Source organism: Salvelinus alpinus, chromosome 5 (assembly GCF_045679555.1).
Source record: "Salvelinus alpinus chromosome 5, SLU_Salpinus.1, whole genome shotgun sequence".
Taxonomy (NCBI): Eukaryota; Metazoa; Chordata; class Actinopteri; order Salmoniformes; family Salmonidae; genus Salvelinus; species Salvelinus alpinus.
The window spans coordinates 60,093,599-60,119,215 of NC_092090.1; the positions used below are offsets into that span (position 1 = coordinate 60,093,599).

General features: G+C 42.7%; 2 protein-coding genes across 3 annotated transcripts in view; one reads left to right on the forward strand and one right to left on the reverse strand.

The window, feature by feature from the left end:
* The window catches only part of LOC139576404 (3-oxoacyl-[acyl-carrier-protein] reductase FabG), a 5,527-nt gene extending 3,460 nt beyond the window's left edge, over window positions 1–2,067 (forward strand). The window contains exons 3-8 of the mRNA XM_071402509.1: window positions 432–610; window positions 894–987; window positions 1,255–1,324; window positions 1,437–1,473; window positions 1,575–1,638; window positions 1,859–2,067. Coding sequence (XP_071258610.1) covers window positions 432–610; window positions 894–987; window positions 1,255–1,324; window positions 1,437–1,473; window positions 1,575–1,638; window positions 1,859–2,017 — 603 coding nt within the window. The 3' untranslated portion in view covers window positions 2,018–2,067. The remainder of the gene's footprint in view (window positions 1–431; window positions 611–893; window positions 988–1,254; window positions 1,325–1,436; window positions 1,474–1,574; window positions 1,639–1,858) is intronic.
* Window positions 2,068–2,386: 319 nt separating this feature from the next.
* The window catches only part of col27a1b (collagen, type XXVII, alpha 1b), a 155,849-nt gene continuing 132,618 nt past the window's right edge, over window positions 2,387–25,617 (reverse strand). For both annotated transcript variants that reach the window (XM_071402508.1, XM_071402507.1), the window contains 23 exons: window positions 25,457–25,510; window positions 25,026–25,133; window positions 24,888–24,941; window positions 24,627–24,680; window positions 23,605–23,661; window positions 23,439–23,492; window positions 23,237–23,290; window positions 23,074–23,127; window positions 22,830–22,883; window positions 20,850–20,957; window positions 19,721–19,828; window positions 19,462–19,569; window positions 19,171–19,224; window positions 8,442–8,504; window positions 8,187–8,240; window positions 8,039–8,074; window positions 7,607–7,660; window positions 7,453–7,476; window positions 7,269–7,334; window positions 6,813–6,984; window positions 6,360–6,469; window positions 5,937–6,155; window positions 2,387–4,364 (listed from right to left, as the gene is read on the reverse strand). In XM_071402508.1, the coding sequence (XP_071258609.1) occupies window positions 4,218–4,364; window positions 5,937–6,155; window positions 6,360–6,469; window positions 6,813–6,984; window positions 7,269–7,334; window positions 7,453–7,476; window positions 7,607–7,660; window positions 8,039–8,074; window positions 8,187–8,240; window positions 8,442–8,504; window positions 19,171–19,224; window positions 19,462–19,569; window positions 19,721–19,828; window positions 20,850–20,957; window positions 22,830–22,883; window positions 23,074–23,127; window positions 23,237–23,290; window positions 23,439–23,492; window positions 23,605–23,661; window positions 24,627–24,680; window positions 24,888–24,941; window positions 25,026–25,133; window positions 25,457–25,510 (1,866 nt within the window). In that variant the 3' untranslated portion in view covers window positions 2,387–4,217. The remainder of the gene's footprint in view (window positions 4,365–5,936; window positions 6,156–6,359; window positions 6,470–6,812; window positions 6,985–7,268; window positions 7,335–7,452; window positions 7,477–7,606; window positions 7,661–8,038; window positions 8,075–8,186; window positions 8,241–8,441; window positions 8,505–19,170; window positions 19,225–19,461; window positions 19,570–19,720; window positions 19,829–20,849; window positions 20,958–22,829; window positions 22,884–23,073; window positions 23,128–23,236; window positions 23,291–23,438; window positions 23,493–23,604; window positions 23,662–24,626; window positions 24,681–24,887; window positions 24,942–25,025; window positions 25,134–25,456; window positions 25,511–25,617) is intronic.

Genomic DNA, 25,617 nt, shown 5'->3' on the forward strand with positions numbered 1-25,617 from the left:
TGTAGGTCACATGTCCAAGGAGCTATTGAAATTCAAATGTAAAAAAAGTTTGTACTTTGTTTGCGCTGCCTAACTAATTCAACTAGGAATCCAAAATTCTGCTCACATTTCCACATTTGTTAGCTTTGCAAAGCAAATAAATGTCCAAATTGTGAAAGTAAGACCTGTGCAATGTTGTGTGCAATTTTTCCAACATCATGACACTCTTTTGGAGTCTGTGGCTCAAGTGGTTAGAAAGCTATTGAGGTTAGAAAGCGTGAATATCTGTCAAATATCCAACCTGAAACTGTCTTTACCTTGGTAAAATCCGCACACTAGTTCTCGTGGCGAGCTATATTGAATGCTCCTAGTTGCAATACCTGTATTATGACAGTACCACACCAACAAAAGTGATGAATGAGTAACATGATCTGTCCATTGCTGCCCACCAGCCCTTGCTTGTACCAGGGGACCTGACTAACGAGGACACCGTAAAGAAGACAGTGGAACTGACCATTGCCCGCTTTGGCCGGCTGGATGTGCTGATCAACAGCGCTGGCATTCTGGCCATGGGCAGCATCGAGACAGGTGACCTGGCTCAGTATGACAAGGTCATGAACGTCAACGTCAGGTAGGATTAGCAGACCCTATAATACTCTGAAGAATAAACTTCATGATAGACTGAAGATTATATGTAATGTAGGGCCTTGAATGACACATCTAGGGCACCACAAACTACAAAGAAGCTTTCATTGGATGAAGCCTGAAATCTATGTTCTGTGTTTATTAATTGCAGTGCGTTGTTATGCAAAATCAGGTACGAGACGATCATGTCAGTATTTTTCAGACACTAACATCTCTACTTGGACTGTTTCCCCCCTCTTTTCTTTCTGAATGTTTTTGTTATTCCACAGATCAGTGTACCATCTGACTCAGCTGTGTGTGCCACACCTCATCAGGACTAAGGGTTCTATTGTCAATGTGTCCAGTGTCAACGGGCAACGATCAGTAAGTATTAACAGACCATCGGGGGCGGTGTGTGTTTCTTTGTCATTCTTTTGTAACGGAGGCAAGTCAGACTCATGCTCTCATGATGAGGTAGCCCTGCCTTTGACAAAAAATCAATAATCAGTGTCACCTGCCCGAAATGGAAATGTACTCCTAGCCTTATGGTTAAGATGTTGGATTCCCAAACAGGAGACTGAGCTTCAGATCCCACCTGTGACACTATTCCAGTATGATTTCTGATGCACACAATTGTAAATTTGTTTCTAGTTCCCAGGTGTCCTTGCCTATTGTATGTCCAAGTCCGCTATTGACCAATTCACACGATGCATAGCACTTGGTAAGAACGATTTGTTTTTCTCCCATTCACTTGTCATTCTATTATCTGTAATATGTATTATTATAGTGGGGGGAAATAAAGGAGATACTCATACGACTCATATTTCTCCCAGAGCTAGCGTCGAAGCAAGTGCGAGTGAACTCTGTCTGGTATGTCAAGTCTATGTTTTGCCACTTAATTATTATTTGTTATGTAGTTATTACGACCATATTGATCTCTCTCTCGCTCTCTGTTGTCTTTCCCCTTCCAGTCCTGGTGTGATCATAACAGATGTCCACAGGAGAGCAGGGCTGGATGAGGAGCAGTATGCTCAGGTAACCTACTATGTTATACAGGGACCTAACACATTGATTTACAAGGTTGTGTTCACTGGCTGGGGTTCCAAAATATATGTACTGTATATTGTAAAATGTCAATGTTTAGAGAGCTCATGGCTAACTATATGACAGAGAATGTTGTCAGTCACCTAGTTATAATGCAATATTTTTCTGTCTCACCGAACTCACTAACTTCCTCTCTCCTCCCCCCCTTCAGTTCCTTGAGAAGTGTAAGCAGACCCACGCCTTGGGGAGACCAGGTGAGGTGGAGGAGGTGGCCCATGCCATAGCCTTCCTGGCGTCAGATGCTGCCACCTTCATTACCGGGGTCAACCTACCTGTGGATGGGGGGCGCCACGCCATGTGTCCAAGATAATATCCTGTGACATGATCATTGACTGGCAGCCAATACAAACCTGAACTGTCTCACTTGGTTTGTGTCATTTAAAAAAATATCTATTTTGAGTCTAGACGGACAGAATATAATGAAATGTAGAGTATGGCCTAGTCTAGGGCTATAAAAGTGAAATAATGTCAAGATCCTTTAGTTCTTCTGTTTTCAACTAGATGACTATACGCTTAGATGGGAGATTGGGTTTCAAACTGGAACATGAGTGCCCTCGTGGTGAAGATGTGAAGTGTAACAGTTTTTACACTTTAAAAGGGAATCCTTTCATATTTCAGTTGCAATAATACGTTAGCTATTTTACAACAACAACAAAAAGCCTCGGTGTATGCACTATGATAGTAATGAATTCAATATTTTATTGACAACTTTTATTGAATACTAACTCCGTTCAAGGTGTCTTTTGTAGCTAACAATTTTAAATGTTAAAACGCAATGATCTTCTTGGGTTTCAAATATTTATTGAACACCTGAATGTTGAAGAAAAGGAAAGTGAAAACTAGAAGCTGCAATATTTTGAAGCAGACAGAGGATCTGCAAAGATGAATGAATGAGCATTATAACCACTAACATCTATCCCTTCCCCCTAAACAAAAATCTGCTGTCTCACTCAGAGGTGTTAAAGTAATGAAAGAAATGCAAATGGAGAGCTCTGAGTTGTGTGATGAGAGGTATTCTGAGTTTATGGTTGGTGTGATGAGAGGTATTCTGAGTTTATGGTTGGTTGGTCTGTAGAGTATCACAAACATGGTCAACAATAACGTGTAAAACAGTAAGTGTAAAAGCATTAAACGGTCTAAATACAGTACAGTTTTGAGAAAAAAAAGAAGATAACGAAATCCATGAAGCCCCAAATGTATGCAAAATAAAATAAAATGCTCTGATGATGGGAAGTGTAATAGATGACAAAGTCGCAAAACCCATGTACATTAAATAACATAAATTAGCATGTTGGGATCCACTGTATACGACAAAAAGCTTTGAATAATTATATACATTTCAACAAGTAATAAAAACAAGACCTAAATCTCGTACAAAGGGGATACAATAACGATGCAGGGGAAAAACGCTGTTTTGTTAGCTTGAAAAGTGAATTTGTTTAAAAAAAAGAAATTTGCATTCATAATGTATAAAAAAATATTCCCTTTTGAAATATAAAAGGCATGTAGATATATTCTGTCAAGATTAAACAAGACCCACCACAGGAGTCAGTTAATTATTTTAGCACAAGGTATCAGGTGTCATCTCTGTTTCTCTTTTAGTTGAAAGCACCATAGCTAGATGAGAGATGGGAGGTAGACAGACTGACACTCTTCTGGATCCACTCTCTTACCAGCTTCAATTCACTTGACTAGGGAAACGCACATCAGAAATGTTTGTGTGTGAACGCAATAGTTTTTCATAGACTGGTGGGCATTTCTTCTGCACCAAGTCACAAGGACAAGTCGATTCATACCTCATCTGCAGACTAGGCAGGAGAAGATGGCTGGAAAGCATACACCTGTGGATGTATGCTAGGAACTCTTCCTACACCTGAATGTTATGTTACTATTATATCCAATGTTTTGAGATCCCTGTAAACCTGAATTGCTTTGAAAAGTTGCAGAACGAGATGTCTATTGCACTTTTATATTAAGATATACATATAACATGTATAAATAATATGTGTGTATGTATGACATTTAACAAGATAAGATGTACTGTATAATCGTTCCCTATTACTTTATACATCTTTCATTACATGTTGAGTGCAGACCATGAAAAGGAATAATTTAAAAAACGTTGTCCAAGTGTGATGTCAGAAGAGAGATTGTCATATTATTTTCTCTCACTCTGGCATTCAGGGCTCATACTGTGCAACAGTAAAACAAGTCCCTGAAAGAAGCCAAAGCTTAATATCTTCTCCTCAGGCAGGCGGTAGGAACTATAGTGCGAGATGCCCCAGTATCTCTGCAGTTTCTCCTGGTCAGTCCCTCAATGGCGCCCCCTTTCTGTTTCTGCAGTCCGAGCATATGCTGCAGGGTAAGGGACCTGACCTGCCCTGCATCTCCTGATGGGCCCCGGTATATGGGGACAGGGAGCCCTTCCTAACCTCCACCATCCCACTTAAGTCACTCCTATGAGGAGGCTGTGTATGCAATGTATTTTGGGCTTCTATAACAACAGGCCTCTATAGGAAGCACACAGGGCCCACCTCTAGGTGGTAGTGCGAGCCAGGCTCTGTGGCTGGTAGGTTATACACGTCCAGGATGGGGAGTAAGTTGGGGTCCTGGGTCTGGAAGATGAAATGGGTCTGGTGCCAGTGGCCATCTTTGATCTGAAAGACAAGGAAGTTGAGATAAGAGAACAAAATAATTTGAATATTGGAGCACAGATTATAAAACATAAAATGCAGAGACGGAACAGTATTTGTTCATGCTTTACACTATTTTCAGATTGATATGAAATACAGTGCCTTCAGAAAGTATTCAGTCGCATCCCTTGACTTTTTCAGAATTTTGTTGTTACAGCCTTAATTTAAAATGGATTTAATTCAGATTTGTCACAATTTCAAAGTGGAATTATGTTTTTTTAATTTTTACAAATTAATATAAAATGAAAAGCTGAAATATCTTGAGTCAATAATTATTCAACCCCTTTGTTATGGCAAGCCTAAATAAGTTCAGGAGTAAAAATGTGCTTAACAAGTAAGTCACAAGTTGCACAGACTCACTCTGTGTGAAATAGTGTTTAAAAATATTTTTGAATGTCTACCTCATCTCTGTACCCCACACACACACACAATTATCTGTAAGGTCCCTCACTCAAGCAGTGAATTTCAAACTCCTTCCTAACTCAGTTGCCGGTGAGGAGAAAAACCGCTCAGGGATTTCACTATGAGGCCAATGGTCACTTTAAAACAGTTACAGAGTTTAATGGCTGTGACAGGAGAAAACGGATGGATCAACAACATTGTAGTTACTCCATTATACTAATGTAATTGACAGAGTGAAAAGAAGGAAGCCTGACAAAACAAATATTCCAAAGCATACATCCTGTTTGCAACAAGGCGCTAAAGTAATACTGTAAAAAATATAGCCAATTCAATACATTACCAAGTACCACTCTCCATATTTTCAAGCATAGTGATGGCTGTATCATGTTACAGGTGTGCTTGTCATCATTAAGGACTGGGGAGTTTTTCAGAATGAAAATTAAACAAAAAACAGCTAAGCACAGGCAAAATCCTAGAGGAAAACCTGGTTCAGTCTGCTTTCCACCAGACACAGATGAATTCACCTTTCAGCAGGACAATAACCTAAAACACAAGGCCAAATATACACTGGAGTTGCTTACCAAGAAGACAGTGAATGTTTCTGAGTGGCCGAGTTACAGTTTTGACTAAAATCTACTTGTAAATCTATGGCAAGACCTGAAAATGGGTGTCTAACAATGACCAACAACCAATTTGACAGAGCTTTACATTTTTGAAAATAATAATGTGCAAATGTTGCACAATCCAGGTGTGGAAAGCTCTTAGAGACTTACCCAGAAAGACTCCGGTCTAATCGGTGCCAAAGCTGCTTCTACAAAGTATTGACTCGGGAATGGAAATACTTATATAAATGAGATATTTTCTAAACATTTGCAAAAATGACAAAAAACATGATTTCACTTTGTCATTATGGGGTATTGTGTAGATGGGTGAGACATTTTTTTATTTATTTTTTCAGGCTGTAACACAACAAATTGTGAAATAAGTCAAAGGGTATGAATAATTTCTGAAGGCACTGTACAACTGGGTAATTACATTCTGGTTAGATAAGTAATAATAGAGTATCCTTATTACATGGTATATTGGCGCATTTATGCAATGTGTTGCAGAGCAATCTTTGACTGGTCAACATACCCAGCAGTCATCCCTCACTATGTGGGGCTCTAAGAGTCCTCCAGCCTGGATCATGTCTCCACTCCAGGCCTTGAAGCGCACAGCGGTGGGGGAGGGCTCCAGGGAGGAACTGTTGGCCCACACGGGGACGTTCAGGCAGTGGATGGTGACGTGTTGCATTGCCTCAGAGCTCAGGAGGTGGAGGAAGTTCATTTGGATGCGACCTACACCAATCTCCAGCTGCAGACCGAGACAAACATCAACTACCGTTACAATTCCATCCGTAGTCTCTTGTGACAGACGAAAGATTTGGTTCTAGGTGCCGAGATTACTAAATCCCCCGAAATCCTATTTGAATTTAAAGGTTAGGGCTTGTCAAAAAGCCACAAAAGCCAGGAAATTCAAATGAGCCAGATAGTGAGAGCAATAGAAGTTGATGCTGACCTTGGATACTGTGATGGGTTTCAGACAGGTCTGTCCGCCGCTGCTGAAGTTACACGTCACTTCGATTGTGTCAGCTGAGCAGCCGAGGTTTGGGTCGATCCAGTAAGTGCCTTAAGGGAGGGACAATAAACTGAGTGAAAAGGGATTTTGGATACAGGAGTAGTGTAATTTCACCAGAGTGGACACATATTGACAGCTGAGTTCTGAGGGGCTATGGCAAGGATGTAGTGCTTTTGGAAGAGGTGTCACTAGCTCCGTCAGGTATATAGACTTATTGTTTATGCCGTAGTTATAGACCATATGAGCCCAGAGTTTTTCCTTGTCAAGTCACGTGCAGGTTAAACTATTGGCCCTAGGACCTAGTAACTGAATAAATTAACCTTATATTTTTCTGTGGAAATAATTTTACAGCTTTTCATGTCTTTCAGTCGACATTAGTTCCAACTTCCTTACCATCGTTCATCCTCTGTTCACAGTCCTTGAGGTCTCGGCAGATGCGTGCTGGGTTGTCGCGGGTGCCTAGCGGGTTCTTCAGGCTCTGGATCAGTGTGCTGAGGTAGTGGAGGGTCTTGAAGATCTCTGTACCCTGGTGGTCCAACATGGGCAGGTCCACGACATGGTAACTCTAGAATGGAATGAGGACAACGGTCACACAGCACCAATAGGAGATAAATTGCCACTGTATAAGGCAGACACATGATAATGTGCTAAAATGTATGAAGACAAAGTCAACATATGGCCCAAAATCATTGCTTTGTAAGAGACTTACTTCAGTTTTGTACATCTAACTCCATATAACGGGCACCATTATTTGATGTGCACCACATTTTACACACCAACATTAACACACACAATTATCCTCTGGCCACATTGATGAATTCCCAAGGGATCATCTCACAGAGTACTCACCTCTGACCTCAGTGCAGCATGGGAATCAATAATGACTTGGAAAGCAGCTCCAATAGCCTCCTTTCTCTGGAAGAGATGACAAAATGACACAGTAAGAAGACCACCCTGGAACACTTACTTTCACGCCTCCTCTTCATCCTTCCTGAGACGGTCAAGTTTTAACATAAGGGTAAAGCAGACTTACAAATGTCAGAGAACCAGGGAGACCCTAGAAACCAAAGGAAATAGAAAGGAGGTTTTTAATGTATTGTACAGTCATAGTACAGTATACAAAATAATTAATATTAAAATTAGGTTAACACTGCCACAGAGTAACATAAATAACACAAAGGACTTACTGGGGGCCCAGGTGGTCCACGTGGACCAGGAAGGCCCCTTGGTCCTTGCACCCCCTGTTTATGAAAAGAAACAGAAACACGATTGGATTAATAAACCCCCAATACCCTAGACAATAATACTCCAACTGGGGACTGGTCTTGACCAATCAATATCATGGATTTCATCATTTAAACTCCTTTACCAGGAGAAGCAAAAGCAGCATCAACCAGCAGTCATCTCTCACTGTCTGAAATTATTCCACAACAGAGGAGCACTAAGGGAAATGAAAAGGGCTTTGGGCATCGAAGCTAAATGTACTTTAAGTAGTGTGCTCTCCATACTAAGCATGGGTTGTGTCCGAAATGATACCCACTATATAGGGAATAGAGTGCCATTTCAGATGCAACCTCGGTCTATAGGGGATAGGATTCATCAAAGATATGGACACGCACCGTCTCCCCTCGACTCCCTTTGTCACCTTGGGGTCCCTGATGGAGAGAGAGAAAAGAAAGAGGGGAAATCCCTCCATTATTGCCAAATAAGAGAGAGGGTTAACATGTTTTGCATATCAGAAGGTATGAGATATAATGATGTACATACTGGACTACCACTGGGTCCGATGATACCAACTGGGCCTATGGCACCAACATTGCCCTGGAGAGAAAAGCCATGGTGATAAAGTAGAAATATAGGTAGATATCTGACAAGGCAGTGACAATAGCCTGAGAATCATTTTTACCTGGCCTAACCAGGGGGAAAAAATGTTTTTCTAGTTACAGCTACGGCCCAGAGTTTTCCCTGTTCAGGTATAAACTCAGGATCATAATGTCCACATTTTTTATTTTCTCTTCTTACCATCAATCCATGTGGTCCTTTTGGTCCTTGTATCCCGGCTGGGCCCAGATCTCCTGGAGGTCCCTATGGAGATACAACAGCCAGGTCACTCGTTATACAAGTCAGTATTCAACGTCCATCCATGTCTGAGGATGTCAGGAGATGGGGAAACTGGCCCCTAGAGGCAACAGTGAGCGCTTTTACCTTCAAGCATGTTTTGATTTTGCTAGGGTGTTGTGGACGGGGAAGCATTTGTCTTCCGATTCCAAAGGTTGCAAGTTCGAATCCAGCGATAAAAAGTTGTTTTTGATATTTTTGTTTTAAGCCTATCACAAACCTTAACCCTTACCTTAACCATTCGGAGTTAATGCCTAAACTTAACCTTAAACACTTCACTTTGGAACAACTTCGACATTTGATGTTTGAAGAACATGGATTAACGTCTAATTCTGACATGAGACTGAGAACTTGTTGGATACAAATACATGTGTTGACAAACATACATGTTGATAATGCACACTGAATGTGAAGTATGACGATATGGGCCAAATGAGTGGAAGATTGCACCATATGGGTATATCATCTGTTTATCATCCTCTGTTGTGTGACACTGTATATCAAACTGAAACAGTAGGATAATCTCCAAGTGGAGCACTGGCAGTCATACGACACACTAAATTACTGCCTAAAAGTTCAGTAGGAAAAAAGCCTGCTAACGTCTCTGTTTTCTCAGCTGGCCAGCACCTGCAGAGCAACATCACTACAGAGTAGCAGAGTAACAAAAGTTATGGCGTGTTAAGTGACGTTATGCGTGGGTGCGTTAAACTTATTGTGGACCGTTCTTCTGTCCCAATGCAGCAGTTTTTAATTCTGATTTATTCCTTTCAGAGCAAAAAACAAAAAATGCTACCAAACCGTTTGAGGCTTTAAATTCCTCTCAAGCTCTCTAATAATCTCCAGCCAATCTCTGATTTACCACTGAAAATGGGTTATGCTTTTTGGCGTTGTTTTATCAGAACCATATTTTTGGCCAATTGAGAAGGAGAGGGTCCTTCACTAGAGACATTTAACTATTTAAAATGTTTATGCAAGTATTAATTCAAGAGCAAGATGTGTTTGTTGTGTTTCATTCATTCACCATTGCAGGATTTTCTCTGGATCAAAAAAGGGCTTAGGTGGTGGGTGTGGCAGGGGGCGTGGTAGGAGGCGTGGCAATGAGCGTGGTCGGCCGTTGCGTGGCTACATTTGAAAGAACATTTTAGAGGCCTCTTTCTTGGCGCTGCAGAGAAAATGTCGAAATTTTAAGCCAATTTCCTGCAATTCTACAAATTTCTTCCTGGAGCTGAGAATTTGTTTTGCAGTTTAAAAGCTAACTTCCTGCAACTCGACACATTTTGCCATGCAACTGAGAGAAAATGTTGCAGTTTTAAAGCTAATTTCCTGCGATTCAATATAATGTGCCATGGAGTTGAGATAACATTTTGCAGTTATACAGCTAGTTTCCTGCAATTCTATGCATTTTGCCATGTTATCCAGTTTTGCTGTGTTCTTTTGCTCAAACATAACACAATTAATACTGCTAAATTAATTGTTTTTGGAATTTTCAATTCTCCCTGACTGTCTAGCTTTTATTTTGGTGATTGTTAGTTGTCACTAGATTATATTCTAAAAAAAATATAGACGTCCATTATCTTCTCTACATACTTTATATCTGGTTTTAGTCGTTTAAGTTTATACTTAAAACATTTTTCCATCCTGAAAATTTATATGAGAGAGAAAGAGAGAGAGAAAAGGAGAGAGAAAGAGAAAAAGAGAGGGAAAAAGAGAGAGAGCAAAAGAGAGAGAAAGAGAGAAAGAGAAGAGAAAAAGAGAACAACCACAATTAGTGAAAGAGAGAGAAGCTTCCATTAAAGAAAACCCTCTGAGTTCTATTAGATAGATAGCTCTGAATCCACAATATGGCAGAGGTTGAAAAGCCATAACACATACTTTTTTTCAACAACAGGCTATGGTCAATAATATCAAAGGCTGGACTGAAATCTAACAGTACAGCTCCCACAATCTTCTTATTATCAATTTCTTTCAACCAATCAGTAATTTGTGTCAGTGAATGCCCTTCACTATAAGCATGCTGAAAGTCTGTTGCTAATTTGTTTACAGAGAAATAACATTGTATTTGATCAAACACATTTTTTTCCAACAATTTGCTGAGAACTGGCAGCAAGCTTATAGGTCTGCTGTTAGAATCAGTAAAGGCTCCTTTCCAACTCAAATCAAATCAAATCAAATTTTATTAGTCACATACACATGGTTAGCAGATGTTAATGCGAGTGTAGCGAAATGCTTGTGCTTCTAGTTCCGACAATGCAGTAATAACCAACAGTAATCTAACCTAACAATTCCACACTACTACCTTACACACACACACAAGTGTAAGGGATAAAGAATATGTACATAAAGATATATGGATGAGTGGTGGTACAGAACGGCATGGCAGATGCAGTAGATGGTATAGAGTACGGTATATACATATGAGATGAGTACTGTAGGGTATGTAAACATAAAGTGGCATAGTTTAAAGTGGCTAGTGGTACATGTATTGCATAAAGATGGCAAGATGCAGTAGATGATATAGAGTACAGTATATATACATATGAGATGGGTAATGTAGGGTATGTAAACATTGTATTAAGTGGCATTGCTTAAAGTGGCTAGTGGTACATTTTTACATAATTTCCATCAATTCCCATTTTTAAAGTGGCTGGAGTTGAGTCAGTATGTTGGCAGCGGCCGCTAAATGTTAGTGGTGGCTGTTTAACAGTCTGATGGCCTTGAGATAGAAGCTGTTTTTCAGTCTCTCGGTCCCTGCTTTGATGCACCTGTACTGACCTCGCCTTCTGGATGATAGCGGGGTGAACAGGCAGTGGCTTGGGTGGTTGTTGTCCTTGATGATCTTTATGGCCTTCCTGTGACATCGGGTGGTGTAGGTGTCCTGGAGGGCAGGTAGTTTGCCCCTGGTGATGCGTTCTGCAGACCTCACTACCCTCTGGAGAGCCTTACGGTTGTGGGCGGAGCAGTTGCCGTACCAGGCGGTGATACAGCCCGACAGGATGCTCTCGATTGTGCATCTGTAGAAGTTTGTGAGTGCTTTTGGTGACAAGCCGAATTTCTTCAGCCTCCTGAGGTTGAAGAGGCGCTGCTGCGCCTTCTTCACAACGCTGTCTGTGTGGGTGGACCAGTTCAGTTTGTCCGTGATGTGTACACCGAGGAACTTAAAACTTTCCACCTTCTCCACTACTGACCCGTCGATGTGGATAGGGGGGTGCTCCCTCTGCTGTTTCCTGAAGTCCACAATCATCTCCTTTGTTTTGTTGACGTTGAGTATGAGGTTATTTTCCTGACACCACACTCCGAGGGCCCTCACCTCCTCCCTGTAGGCCGTCTCGTCGTTGTTGGTGATCAAGCCTACCACTGTAGTGTCATCCGCAAACTTGATGATTGAGTTGGAGGCGTGCATGGCCACGCAGTCGTGGGTGAACAGGGAGTACAGGAGAGGGCTCAGAACGCACCCTTGTGGGGCCCCAGTGTTGAGGATCAGCGGGGTGGAGATGTTGTTACCTACCCTCACCACCTGGGGGCGGCCCGTCAGGAAGTCCAGGACCCAGTTGCACAGGGCGGGGTCGAGACCCAGGGTCTCGAGCTTGATGACGAGTTTGGAGGGTACTATGGTGTTAAATGCTGAGCTGTAATCGATGAACAGCATTCTCACATGGGTATTCCTCTTGTCCAGATGGGTTAGGGCAGTGTGCAGTGTGGTTGCGATTGCGTCGTCTGTGGACCTATTGGGTCGGTAAGCAAATTGGAGTGGGTCTAGGGTGTCCGGTAGGGTGGAGGTGATATGGTCCTTGACTAGTCTCTCAAAGCACTTCATGATGACGGAAGTGAGTGCTACGGGGCGGTAGTCGTTTAGCTCAGTTACCTTAGCTTTCTTGGGAACAGGAACAATGGTGGCCCTCTTGAAGCATGTGGGAACAGCAGACTGGGATAAGGATTGATTGAATATGTCCGTAAACACACCAGCCAGCTGGTCTGCGCATGCTCTGAGGACGCGGCTGGGAATGCCGTCTGGGCCTGCAGCCTTGCGAGGGTTAACACGTTTAAATGTTTTACTCACCTCGGCTGCAGTGAAGGAGAGCCCGCAGGTTTTGGTAGGGGGCCGTGTCAGTGGCACTGTATTGTCCTCAAAGCGGGCAAAAAAGTTGTTTAGCCTGTCTGGGAGCAAGACATCCTGGTCCTCGACGGGGCTGGTTTTCTTTTTGTAATCCGTGATTGACTGTAGACCCTGCCACATACCTCTTGTGTCTGAGCTGTTGAATTTCGACTCGATTTTGTCTCTGTACTGAGACTTGGCCTGTTTGATTGCCTTGCGGAGAGAATAGCTACACTGTTTGTATTCGGTCATGCTTCCGGTCACCTTGCCCTGGTTAAAAGCAGTGGTTCGCGCTTTCAGTTTCACGCGAATGCTGCCGTCAATCCACGGTTTCTGGTTTGGGAATGTTTTTATCGTTGCTGTGGGTACGACATCGTCAATGCACTTCCTAATGAACTCGCTCACCGAATCAGCATATTCGTCAATATTGTTGTTGGACGCGATGCGGAACATATTCCAATCTGCGTGATCGAAGCAGTCTTGAAGCGTGGATTCAGATTGGTCGGACCAGCGTTGAACAGACCTGAGCGCGGGAGCTTGTTGTTTGAGTTTTTGTTTGTAGGCTGGAATCAACAAAATGGAGTCGTGGTCAGCTTTTCCGAAAGGGGGGCGGGGGAGGGCCTTATAAGCGTCGCGGAAATTAGTGTAACAATGGTCTAGTGTTTTTCCAGCCCTGGTAGCACAATCGATATGCTGATAGAATTTAGGGAGTTTTGTTTTTAGATTAGCCTTGTTAAAATCCCCAGCTACGATGAATGCAGCCTCAGGGTGTGTGGTTTCCAGTTTACAAAGAGTCAGATAAAGTTCGTTCAGGGCCATCGATGTGTCTGCTTGGGGGGGAATGTATACGGCTGTGATTATGATTGACGAGAATTCCCTTGGTAGATAATGCGGTCGACATTTGATTGTGAGGAGTTCTAGATCAGGTGAACAGAACGACTTGAGTTCTTGTGTGTTGTTATGATGATCACACCACTTCTCGTTAATCATAAGGCATACCCCCCCGCCCCTCTTCTTACCGGAAAGATGTTTGTTTCTGTCGGCGCGATGCATGGAGAAACCAGCTGGCTGCACCGACTCCGTTAGCGTCCCTTGAGTTAGCCATGTTTCCGTGAAGCAGAGCACGTTGCAATCCCTGATGTCTCTCTGGAATGCTACCCGTGCTCGGATTTCATCAACCTTATTGTCAAGAGACTGGACATTGGCGAGTAGTATGCTAGGGAGTGGAGCGCGATGTGCCCGTCTCCGAAGCCTGACCACGAGACCGCCACGTTTTCCCCTGCGTCGCCGGCTGGGATCAGATCCATTGTATTGTGTGGAAGGCAAGACACTGGATCCGTTTCGGGAAAGTCATATTCCTGGTAGGAACGATGATGAGTTGACGTTAATCGTATATTCAGTAGTTCCTCCCGACTGTATGTAATGAAACCTAAGATTGCCCGGGGTACCGATGTAAGAAATAACACGTAAAAAAACAAAATACTGCATATTTCCCTCTCTTGGGTAGCGGAAATACTTTGGCTTCTCTCCAGGTCTGAGGACAAAGACTTTCCTCTAGGCTTAGATTAAAGATATGACAGACAGGAGTGGCTATAGAGTCAGCTACCATCCTCAGTAGCTTTCCATCTAAGTTGTCAATGCCAGGAGGTTGGTCATTATTGATTGATAACAATCATTTTTCCACCTCTCCCACACTAACTTTACAAAATTCCAACTTGCAATGCTTTTCTTTCATTATTTCCTTTTGTGTGTGTGAATATGATGGCTCACTGTTCATTGTTGGTATTTCCTGGCCAAGTTACCCCACTTTGCCAATAAAGTAATCATTAAAATAATTGCCAACATCAAATGGTTTTGTGATGAATAAGCCATCTGATTCGATGAAAGATGAGGTTGAATTTGTCTTTCTGCCCCTAATTTCTTAGCCAAGAGAGACTGGCATGCATAGTATTTATATCAGCCCGCTTCTTGGTCACAGACACCTTAAAAAAAAGGTAGGGGTGTGGAGCAGAAAACCCGTCAGTATCTGGTGTGACCACCATTTGCCTCATGCAGCACGACAACATCTCCCTCGCATAGAGTTGATCAGGCTGTTGATTGTGGCATGTCGAATGTTATCCCTCTCCTCTTCAATGGCTGCTAGAAGTTGCTGGATATTGGCGGGAACTGGAACACACTGTCGTACGCGTCGATCCAGAGCGTCCCAAACGTGCTCAATGGGTGACATGTCTGGTGAGTAAGCAACCCATGGAAGAACTTTTTGTGTACAGAACCTGACAACATGGGGCTGTGCATTATCATGCTGAAAAATGGGACGATGGCGGTGGATGAATGGCATGGCAATGGGCCTCAGGATCACGTCACGGTATTTCTACTGTAAATACATTTGTACACAACATTTGAGAGAAATAAGCTTTTTGTGCGTATGGAACATTTCTGGGATCTTTTATTTTAGTTAATGAAACATAGGACCAACAGTCTACGTGTTACGTTTATATTTTTGTTGAGTATATATATATATATATATACAGTGGGGAGAACAAGTATTTGATACACTGCCGATTTTGCAGGTTTTCCTACTTACAAAGCATGTAGAGGTCTGTAATTTTTATCATAGGTACACTTCAACTGTGAGAGACGGAATCTAAAACAAAAATCCAGAAAATCACATTGTATGATTTTTAAATAATTAATTTGCATTTTATTGCATGACATAAGTATTTGATCACCTACCAACCAGTAAGAATTCCGGCTCTCACAGACCTGTTAGTTTTTCTTTAAGAAGCCCTCCTGTTCTCCACTCATTACCTGTATTAACTGCACCTGTTTGAACTCGTTACCTGTATAAAAGACACCTGTCCACACACAATCAAACAGATTCCAACCTCTCCACAATGGCCAACACCAGAGAGCTGTGTAAGGACATCAGGGATAAAATTGTAGACCTGCACAAGGCTGGGATGGGCTACAGGACAATAGGCAAGCAGCTTGGTGAGAAGGAAACAACTGTTGGCGCAATTATTAGAAAATGGAAGAAGTTCAAGATGACGGTCAATCACCCTCGGTCTGGGGCTCCATGCAAGATTTCACCTCGTGGGGCATCAATGATCATGAGGAAGGTGAGGGATCAGCCCAGAACTACACGGCAGGACCTGGTCAATGACCTGAAGAGAGCTGGGACCACAGTCTCAAAGAAAACCATTAGTAACACACTACGCCGTCATGGATTAAAATCCTGCAGCGCACGCAAGGTCCCCCTGCTTAAGCCAGTGCATGTCCAGGCCTGTCTGAAGTTTGCCAATGACCATCTGGATGATCCAGAGGAGGAATGGGAGAAGGTCATGTGGTCTGATGAGACAAAAATAGAGCTTTTTGGTCTAACTCCACTCGCCGTGTTTGGAGGAAGAAGAAGGATGAGTACAACCCCAAGAACACCATCCCAACCGTGAAGCATGGAGGTGGAAACATCATTCTTTGGGGATGCTTTTCTGCAAAGGGGACAGGACGACTGCACCGTATTGAGGGGAGGATGGATGGGGCCATGTATCGCGAGATCTTGGCCAACAACCTCCTTCCCTCAGTAAGAGCATTGAAGATGGGTCGTGGCTGGGTCTTCCAGCATGACAACGACACGAAGCACACAGCCATGGCAACTAAGGAGTGGCTCCGTAAGAAGCATCTCAAGGTCCTGGAGTGGCCTAGCCAGTCTCCAGACCTGAACCCAATAGAAAATCTTTGGAGGGAGCTGAAAGTCCGTATTGCCCAGCGACAGCCCCGAAACCTGAAGGATCTGGAGAAGATCTGTAGGGAGGAGTGGGCCAAAATCCCTGCTGCAGTGTGTGCAAACCTAGTCAAGAACTACAGGAAACGTATGATCTCTGTAATTGCAAACAAAGGTTTCTGTACCAAATATTAAGTTCTGCTTTTCTGATGTATCAAATACTTATGTCATGCAATAAAATGCAAATTAATTACTTAAAAATCATACAATGTGATTTTCTGGATTTTTGTTTTAGATTCCGTCTCTCATAGTTGAAGTGTACCTATGATAAAAATTACAGACCTCTACATGCTTTGTAAGTAGGAAAACCTGCAAAATCGGCAGTGTATCAAATACTTGTTCTCCCCACTGTATATATATATTGCTTTCCACACCTGGATTGTGCAACATTTGCCCATTATTCTTTTCAAAATTCTACAAGCTACGTCAAATTGGTTGTTGATCATTGCTAGACAACCATTTTCAGGTCTTGCCATAGATTTTCAAGTAGATTTAAGTCAAAACTGTAACTCTGCCACTCAGGAACAGTGCTGTTGCGGTGACCGTATTAACGCCACATCAGCGGTCACAATCCATGAAGGCAGTCAAATTCCACATGACCATTTAGTCTCAGTAATTAGAAATCCAAAGTTCTGATGCTGCTGTTGGTCATTAGTAGCCTGCCAAACTTGCTAACTGCCTGGTACTCAGCACTCTGTTGTCCCTCTAATCACTCTGACATCAATGCAAATGTATTCAAAAATCTAATCAAAGACTTCATGAGAACCCATGAGCTCATGTTGCGCAACATTTCTATAGGCTATGCAATTGTGTGAGAAAACAGAGTGATGGCCTCTATTAAAAAGAGGTTCCCATCAGCTTTCTATAGGCTCGGACTACTATATTTAGTTCTCAACTTTCCTAATATTAAGCATATTGTTTATCTTTACAACAGGAGTATAACCTACCTGGCTGGCATGAAAATTAACCGTGGGAAAAGTCATTTTTTTGTGACTTTTTTGAATCATAGTTGCACACCTCATGTAGCCTAGCCCATAGTCCTATATGTTTTGATAAGGTTTGTATCACAACTAAAGTGGCCAAATAACTCCTTAAAATTAAGCACATTCATCTGCTTTACAAGGGCTGTAGAGCCTAACTGGCATACAGAAGCAGCACGTGAGTTTATAGCCTACTGCCCTGTGCGCATTTCTGCGCTTATAAATGTGAAGAAATACCGTAAAAATGTATAAACATTTTAAGCTAAACGTTCTGATCTATTGCGTAAAACCGTTTTTTTATGCCAATGGTTGTATTAATTTGGGATCTATCGCATTCCACAACTGTCCTAGACGATGTTTGGAATATTTATTTTATCACACAGAATAAGTCAACTTTTGTACTATGGGAATAGTAGATTGACATAGGCTAGTGCTTTTGCTGTTCGTTAGGCCTACTCATCTTGTTGGCTGATTTGTCCAAAATATAACGCTTCAGGACAAAAATGTAATTGCTTTGCCACATTTTTTGCAGTATTACTTTAGTGCCTTGTTGCAAACAGGATGCATGTTTTGGAATATTTATATTCTGTACAGGCTTCCTTCTTTTTACTCTGTCAATTGGGTTAGTATTGTGGAGTAACTACAATGTTGTTGATCCATCCTCAGTTTTCTCCTATCACAGCCATCAAACTATGTAACTGTTTTAAAGTCACCATTGGCCTCATAGTAAAATCCCTGAGCGGTTTCCTTCCTCTCCGGCAACTGAGTTTGGAGTGACTGGGTGTATTGATACACCATCCAAAGTGTAATTAATAACTTCACCATGCTCAAATGGATATTTAATTTATTTTTTATTTTTACCCATCTAGCAAAATGTGACCTTTCTTTGCAAAGCATTTTGGGCTCCCAAGTGGCGCAGCCGTCTAAGGCACTGCAAGAGGTGTCACTACAGTTCCTGGTTTGATTCCAGGCTGTATCACATCCGACCGTGATTGGGAGTCCCATAGGGCGGCGCACAATTGGCCCAGCGTCGTCCGGGTTTGGCCGGGGTAGGCCGCCATTGTAAATAAGAATTTGTTCTTAACTGACCTGCCTAGTTAAATAAAGCTTACATTTAAAAACATTTTTATAATAATTGAAAACCTCCCTGGTCTTTGTGGTTGACTCTGCATTTGAAATTCACTGCTCGACTGAGGGACCTTACACATAATTGTATGTGTTGCGTACAGAGATGAGGTAGTCATTCAAAAATCATGTTAAACTCTATTATTGCTCACAGAGTGAGTCCATGCAGCTTATTATGTGATTTATTAAGCACATTTTTACTCCTGAACTTATTTAGGCTTTTCATAACAAAGGGGTTGAATTCTTATTGACTCAAGACATTTCAGCTTTTCATTTGTAATTAATTTGTCAATTTAATCAATTTTAAATTCAGGCTGTAACACAACAAAATGTGGAAAAAGTCAATGGGTGTGAATACTTTTTGATGGGACTGTAATTAGATTAGTCCATGTCTGAAAGGGGAGCTGTTGTTTTAGCACCTGATAATGCCAAGCTGTTATTGTGTTATCTTGCACCCTTTGCACAATAAATAAAGTTTTATTCTCAGTGTACATTTTAAGCCTTTAAGCGCACAAGGTGACAGCCAGCCTTGTCACACCCACGTTTACGGCTTAGGTCATCCTTGTGGGGGAAACTTTATAGATGATTAATGAATTGTTTCATTCGATCATGTGACTCAGGTGGGAGATGAAAACGGAGGGAAGTGTAGCGTACCTTTGGTCCGAACATTCCGAGAACCCCTGGGTACCCGGATTCACCTGTGTCACCCTGAGGAGAGGAGAGACGGAAACATCTTCATCTTCATCGCCAGCATCATCACATATTCTCGTCATTACCGTAAGTCTATGGTCATTACTCATTACCAACCAAATAACCTTTGAGTTACAGATGCAAACGATGACAAAGCCGGTTTGGTGACCAAGAATTTTCAGTCAAGTGAGACTGAATAGGGCTACATAATGAGCAACTTCTTCTCTGACTCCGCACTATTGCTATGTTACTCACAGGCTGTCCTTTGGGCCCCTGGTGACCCTGTTTCCCTGGCAACCCCATTCCACCAATGTGGCCTCTTTTCCCTGAAGGTCCAGTTTGGCCTGGGAGACCCCTCTCTCCCTGTGACACACGCACACATGGACAGAAACCAGTTTTAATGGAATAACAAGCAAAGTGCATATTCCTTTGTCTCAACACCTTAAACACTGTCGAACATGATAAACATAATGGGTCTCTATAGTTCATTGGAGCATGTTCTTTTCTCTCTCACCTTTGATCCAAAGAGGCCCTGATCGCCTGGAAGCCCTGGCACGCCCGTTTTACCGTGTTTTCCAGCTTTGCCGATAATACCAAACTCTCCGTCGTCCCCTTGCTCCCCCTGAGGAGTGAACACACAGAGCTGATGATGACTGAAGCCTTACAGAAAACATAACTTGAGCATTAAGATGCATTGATATTTTACGAGCCAACTTTTTAAGAGTGTTTCTCGAACAAGCGCGTCGAGAGAACGTTCGCTATACGTTCTTTGTTAGACCATGCTTCGATACTGATAGGATCGAAAGAAAGGAGTGCTGCTCTCGGATCAGCTTTCTCCATTTAAATCTTACCATAACATTAGAACTATTCCACAATACTGACAACGAATCAGCTCCTAGAGAGAGATTACCACCTATGGCTGCAAATAGGCTATTGAAGCAGCTTATTGTGCTTACCCAATAATAGTGCACTAAATCATTGCACACATGTTATCACACATCATGAAACACATTGAGGCAAACCTTTTTTGTGAGTACATACCGTGCAGAATGGCAATAATGACTAAGGTTGCTCTGCGAAACTCCATATTTTGGTGAGTACCAAATGTATTTTGATGTTATAACATCTGCAGAGTAGGTTAATGGGACTTTGAATTGAAGGATCCTGAGTGTCAGGATCTCCTCAAGCCCAGGTACTGGTTCATTGTAGCCTATGTATTTATTAACGCAGTCATCTCAGTTTTCATTTGAAGCATCATTTTATCCTTCACTTGTTTGTAGCAATTGCAAAGACTTTGTATTTTTAAGTCAACTTCGTTCTGAAGTTATCCGCAGTCACAGTCAGACGGATAGCTTAGATATCTTGATTCTATATTCAGCGGAGATGTGGTGTGGTGTGGAAGGGCAAAAAAAGCATCTAACGATGCACTTTGGCTGCACTATGAGTGTTCTGGATCACTCGTAGACGTGCAACAGTTTTTAAGAGTCATGTTACCAAAGAAAGGCTCTGGGAAACACCTTGGCTACTAAAGATACATTCTAAGAAGGTTCTAACGATGATCTTAATGCTACAAAGGCGCTGGGAAATGAGGCCCTGGTCATTTCAGTCTCAGTGAGGAGAACACAGTTATTGTCTGTTCTTACCTTTACTCCGTTGTCTCCGTCTTTCCCAGGATGGCCGTCCATTCCAGGCTGGCCCTCAAGGCCTTCTCTGCCCACAACTCCCTTTGGGCCAGGATGACCCTCTGGACCCTAGGAAATACACAGAAAAAAGCATATATACTGTATCATAACCTGCATTTTAGTACATAAGAAATCCCGCTATGCCCTCCGACGAACCATCAAACAGGCAAAGCGTTAATACAGGACTAAGACTGAATCCTACTACACAGGGAAACACAGCCGTGAGCTGCCCAGTGACACGAGACTACCAGACCAGCTAAATGACTTCTATGCGCGCTTTGAGGCAAGCAACACTGAAGCATGCTTGAGAGCACCAGCTGTTCCGGACAACTGTGTGATCACGCTCGCTGTAGCCGATGTGAGAAAGACCTTTAAACAGGTCAACATTCACAAGGCCGCAAGGCCAGACGGATTACCAGGACATGTACTCAGAGCATGCACTGACCAACTGGCAAGTGTCTTCACTGACGTTTTCAACCTGTCCCTGACCGAGTCTGTAATACTGACTCGGTCAGTATTATTGTAATAGTCCCTGTGCCCAAGAACACCAAGGTAACCTGCCTAAATGACTACCGACACGTAGCACTCACATCTGTAGTCATGAAGTGCTTTGAAAGGCTGGTCATGGCTCACATCAACACCATTATCCCAGAAACCCTAGACCCACTCCAATTTGCATACCGCCCAAACAGATCCACAGATGATGCAATCTCTATTGCACTCCACTCTGCCCTTTCCCATCTGGACAAAAGGAACACTTACGTGAGAATGCTATTCATTGACTACAGCTCAGCATTCAACACCCTAGAGCCCTCAAAGCTCATCACTAAGTTAAGGACCCTGGGACTAAACACCTCGCTGTGCAACTGGATCCTGGACTTCCTGACGGCTGCCCCCAGGTGGTAAGGGTAGGTAACAACACATCTGCCACGCTGATCCTCAACACGGTGGCCCCTGAGGGGTGTGTGCTCAGTCCCCTCTTGTACTCCCCGTTCACCTATGACTGCATGGCCAAGCACGACTCCAACACCATCATTAAGTTTGCCGACAACACAACAGTGGTAGGCCTGATCACCGACAACGATGAGACAGCCTATAGGGAGGAGGTCAGACACCAGGATAACAACCTCTCCCTCAACGTGATCAAGACAAAGGAGATGATCTTGGACTATAGGAAAAGGAGGACCGAGCACGCCCCCATTCTCAATAACGGGACTGTAGTGGAGCAGGTTGAGAGCTTCAAGTTCCTTGGTGTCCACATCACCAACGAACTGTCATGGTCCAAACAAACCAAGACAGTCGTGAAGAGGGCACGACAACGCCTATTCCCCCTCAGGAGACTGAAAAGATTTAGCATGGTCCTCAGATCCTCAGAAAGTTCTACAGCTGCACCATCGAGAGCATCCTGACTGGTTGCATCACTGCGTGGTATAGCAACTGCTTGGCCTCTGACCGCAAAGCACTACAGAGGGTAGTGCGTACGGCCCAGTACATCACTGGGGCCAAGCTTCCTGCCAACCAGTACCTCTATACCAGGCGGTGTCAGAGGAAGGCCCTAAAAATTGCCAAAGACTCCAGCCACCCTAGTCATAGACTGTTCTCTCTGCTACCGCACGGCAAGCGGTACCGGAGTGCCAAGTCTAAATCCAAAAGGCTTCTTATCAGCTTCTACCTCCAAGCCATAAGACTCCTGAACATCTAACCAAATGGCTACCCAGACTATTTTTATTTATTTATTGTTTACTAGTTTATTTAGTAAATACTTTCTTAACACTTTTTCCCCCCTTAAAACTGCATTGATGGTTAAGGGCTTGTAAGTAAGCATTTCACTGTTGTATTCGGCGCATGTGACAAATACAATTTGATTTGATTCAATCAATGAATCAATCAATTAAATTAGGTACATGTTGCATTGCTTTACAAACTAGGTGTCCCACTTACCAGTGGTCCTTTGGTCCCAGATTCACCTTGCTTCCCCCATTTGCCTTTCTGACCCTGGAGTAGATCAGAGTAAACAGCAGTCAACAACCAACTGTGACAGGATGTCATCATACCATAGGTTAAATCAATCACACTGTGTCTGGTTCAAACAGATGTCATGATGTAAAATGAACAGGTGTTATGGTATACAATGACACTGGACACTACAGATATGTTGTTACTTGTCAAGGTCTGTTGTCCTTACTTGATCACCTTTGGATCCTTTTGGCCCCTGTATTCCCCTTGATCCAGGATGTCCCTACAATAGGAATGCATACATGATGAATAGCTGGATACTGTGTTTATGTGGATACTGTCAGTGTAAGTAATCACATATTAGCAAGTCATAAACATAACCATTGGCTCACAGGTAGTCCAGTTGCTCCAGCCTTGCCTCTCTCTCCATCCACTCCTTGCTGGCCCTGAGAAGTAGACGTGTGTTAACATTTCCACGCATGAAGCAAGTTTATTCAAGTAAAGTAACTTTCTTACTAGATTTGGTTATTACCCCTATTTTATACAGTATATCCTGGCCAATGAAAGAATAACGTCAAACGATGTCCCACTCACTAAGTATCCGGGGTCACCTGGTTCTCCTCGGTCTCCCCTGTCTCCAGTAGGACCCTTGTTTCAGATGAGAAACATACACAATGAAGCATATAGATAATTAGCTACAGCAGCACACCAACACCAAACACTGCTGTAGGCGGAGGGATACATGATGTGAGGAACTCACTCTGTCACCTTGTGGACCAGGAGGGCCTTCCACCTTACTGTCTTCCCCCTGTTCCCCCTGGAAAACATTATACAGGAAAACAAATGTAGTTTTTTATGCATTTTATGTATGAGCATTGCTACAAAACCAATTTGCCTCCAGGACAATACATTTAAACTTCAAACTTGAACTTGAGACTGTGTAAGGTGAAATTATGTGAAATGTAATTGGACTCCAAAACAATGGAGTATTCAAGTAAATCGAGGGCTTTTGTTGACAGTAACCGGCAGCTTCCAATTAAATGGAATCAAGATGGCATTAAACGTTCCAGTGACTTTACAGGGACTGATGAATGATGTGGGATGCTTGTAGTATTATATAGTGCATGTGCTGTGTATGTGCTTGGTGATATAGAAGAGGAAACAGGGGAGAAGGGATCCAAAACGTAACGATTTATGAGCAGTGGCACAATTTGGGTCTCATTAGAAAGTAAGCAAGGTTGTCAAATGTCATTATGAGTTTATCATTGTCGGTAAACAGGAAACTGCTTCATATCGAAGTCCTATTTATCTCAACTGTACCATGATTGATCTCCTGAATAATGATGACAAGGAGTATTCCAAAGCAGTTTCTGGCCAATGATCTACGTTTGATAGCATGCCCCCTGAGTTAATGAGATGTGCCTTGGTGCATGTCATCAAACAATTATATTTGATCACTTCTTGCAGGATTATCAAACTATAACAGCAACACAGGCAGTGAGATCGACTCTCGCAGTGTATGCACACATGCAGCTATTACCAATGGGTAGGGCCCTAAAGTGTTGTACCTACCTAGTCAGGAAAGACGAGCCATACCAATTTGTTATAACAGGATATGTGGGACATAATGTGGATTGACCATAGGACAGACAGACGAAATAACAGACAGTGTTGGGTCAGTCATCACTAAACCCAAACCTTCACAGGCCATGAGTCCAGACCCACTTGGATAGTAGAATTTGAGAGAGCTATTACAAACAGACATGACTGTGGGAAGTGTACCTTTTCACCTTTTGGTCCAGGAGGTCCCAGTGGGCCCTGTCGTCCTGTGTGGCCCTAAAATAACAGATAGTGTAAGTCATCACGGAGCACAACTCAATACTTTTGACTTAGTTTGGGCAACCTATCGTGCAAAATATCACAGACGACAATGCTCTCTATTGATCAATCATCTGACTATCTTTAGTTTTTCTAGATTCTACAAAAATCTGAGTAATATTGAGTCAAAGACACCTAATTCAATGACATAAGGGTCATTCTTACCTCATATCCTGGCATGCCTGGTTCTCCTTGTTGGCCCATTCTACCCGGGGAACCCTGTGAACATCAGATGATCAGTCTTAGTGACCTTCAGCACTAAGAAACCTCCACATCAGAGTCAGATCTGTAGAAGAGCCTTACCACTGGTCCAATGGTTCCTCTCGATCCTTTCGGCCCGACAAATCCTGCCTCTCCTTGTTCACCAATTGGCCCAGTCTCTCCCAGGTGACCCATATGACCCTTGCTGCCCTGGAGAAGGGTCGCCAAAGAGCAGGCATACAAAATTAGCAAAGGTCACCTTTCAGTCACTAGGAAGTGGTGTGGGGATAGTTTTACTATGTCAACTGTCCATTTTAAAACTGCCCATTGGCTGAGCACTTTAATCATAGTGCGGTGGCTCGGAAGGCCATTGACCCTTATGTCCGTTGACCACAATTACAAGCAGTCATCAAACTTTCTTTACAAAACAAGACTATGGTAAAACGACTAACAGGTTTCAGGGAATTAAATGAGAGTGTCAGACGGAGGCCTATGAAATAACTGCAGGCACTGAGCTAATATACAGTACATACCTTCTCCCCTGGTTTTCCTCTTTCACCAAACTTGCCAGGTTTACCCTCCTGACCCTGGGAGACATGAGTCAATAATCCATTACTTGAACTGCAATAAACATATAATAATGTATGACGAAGACAAGGCAATGGTTAGAACAATGTCATAAGCAGTTACCTTT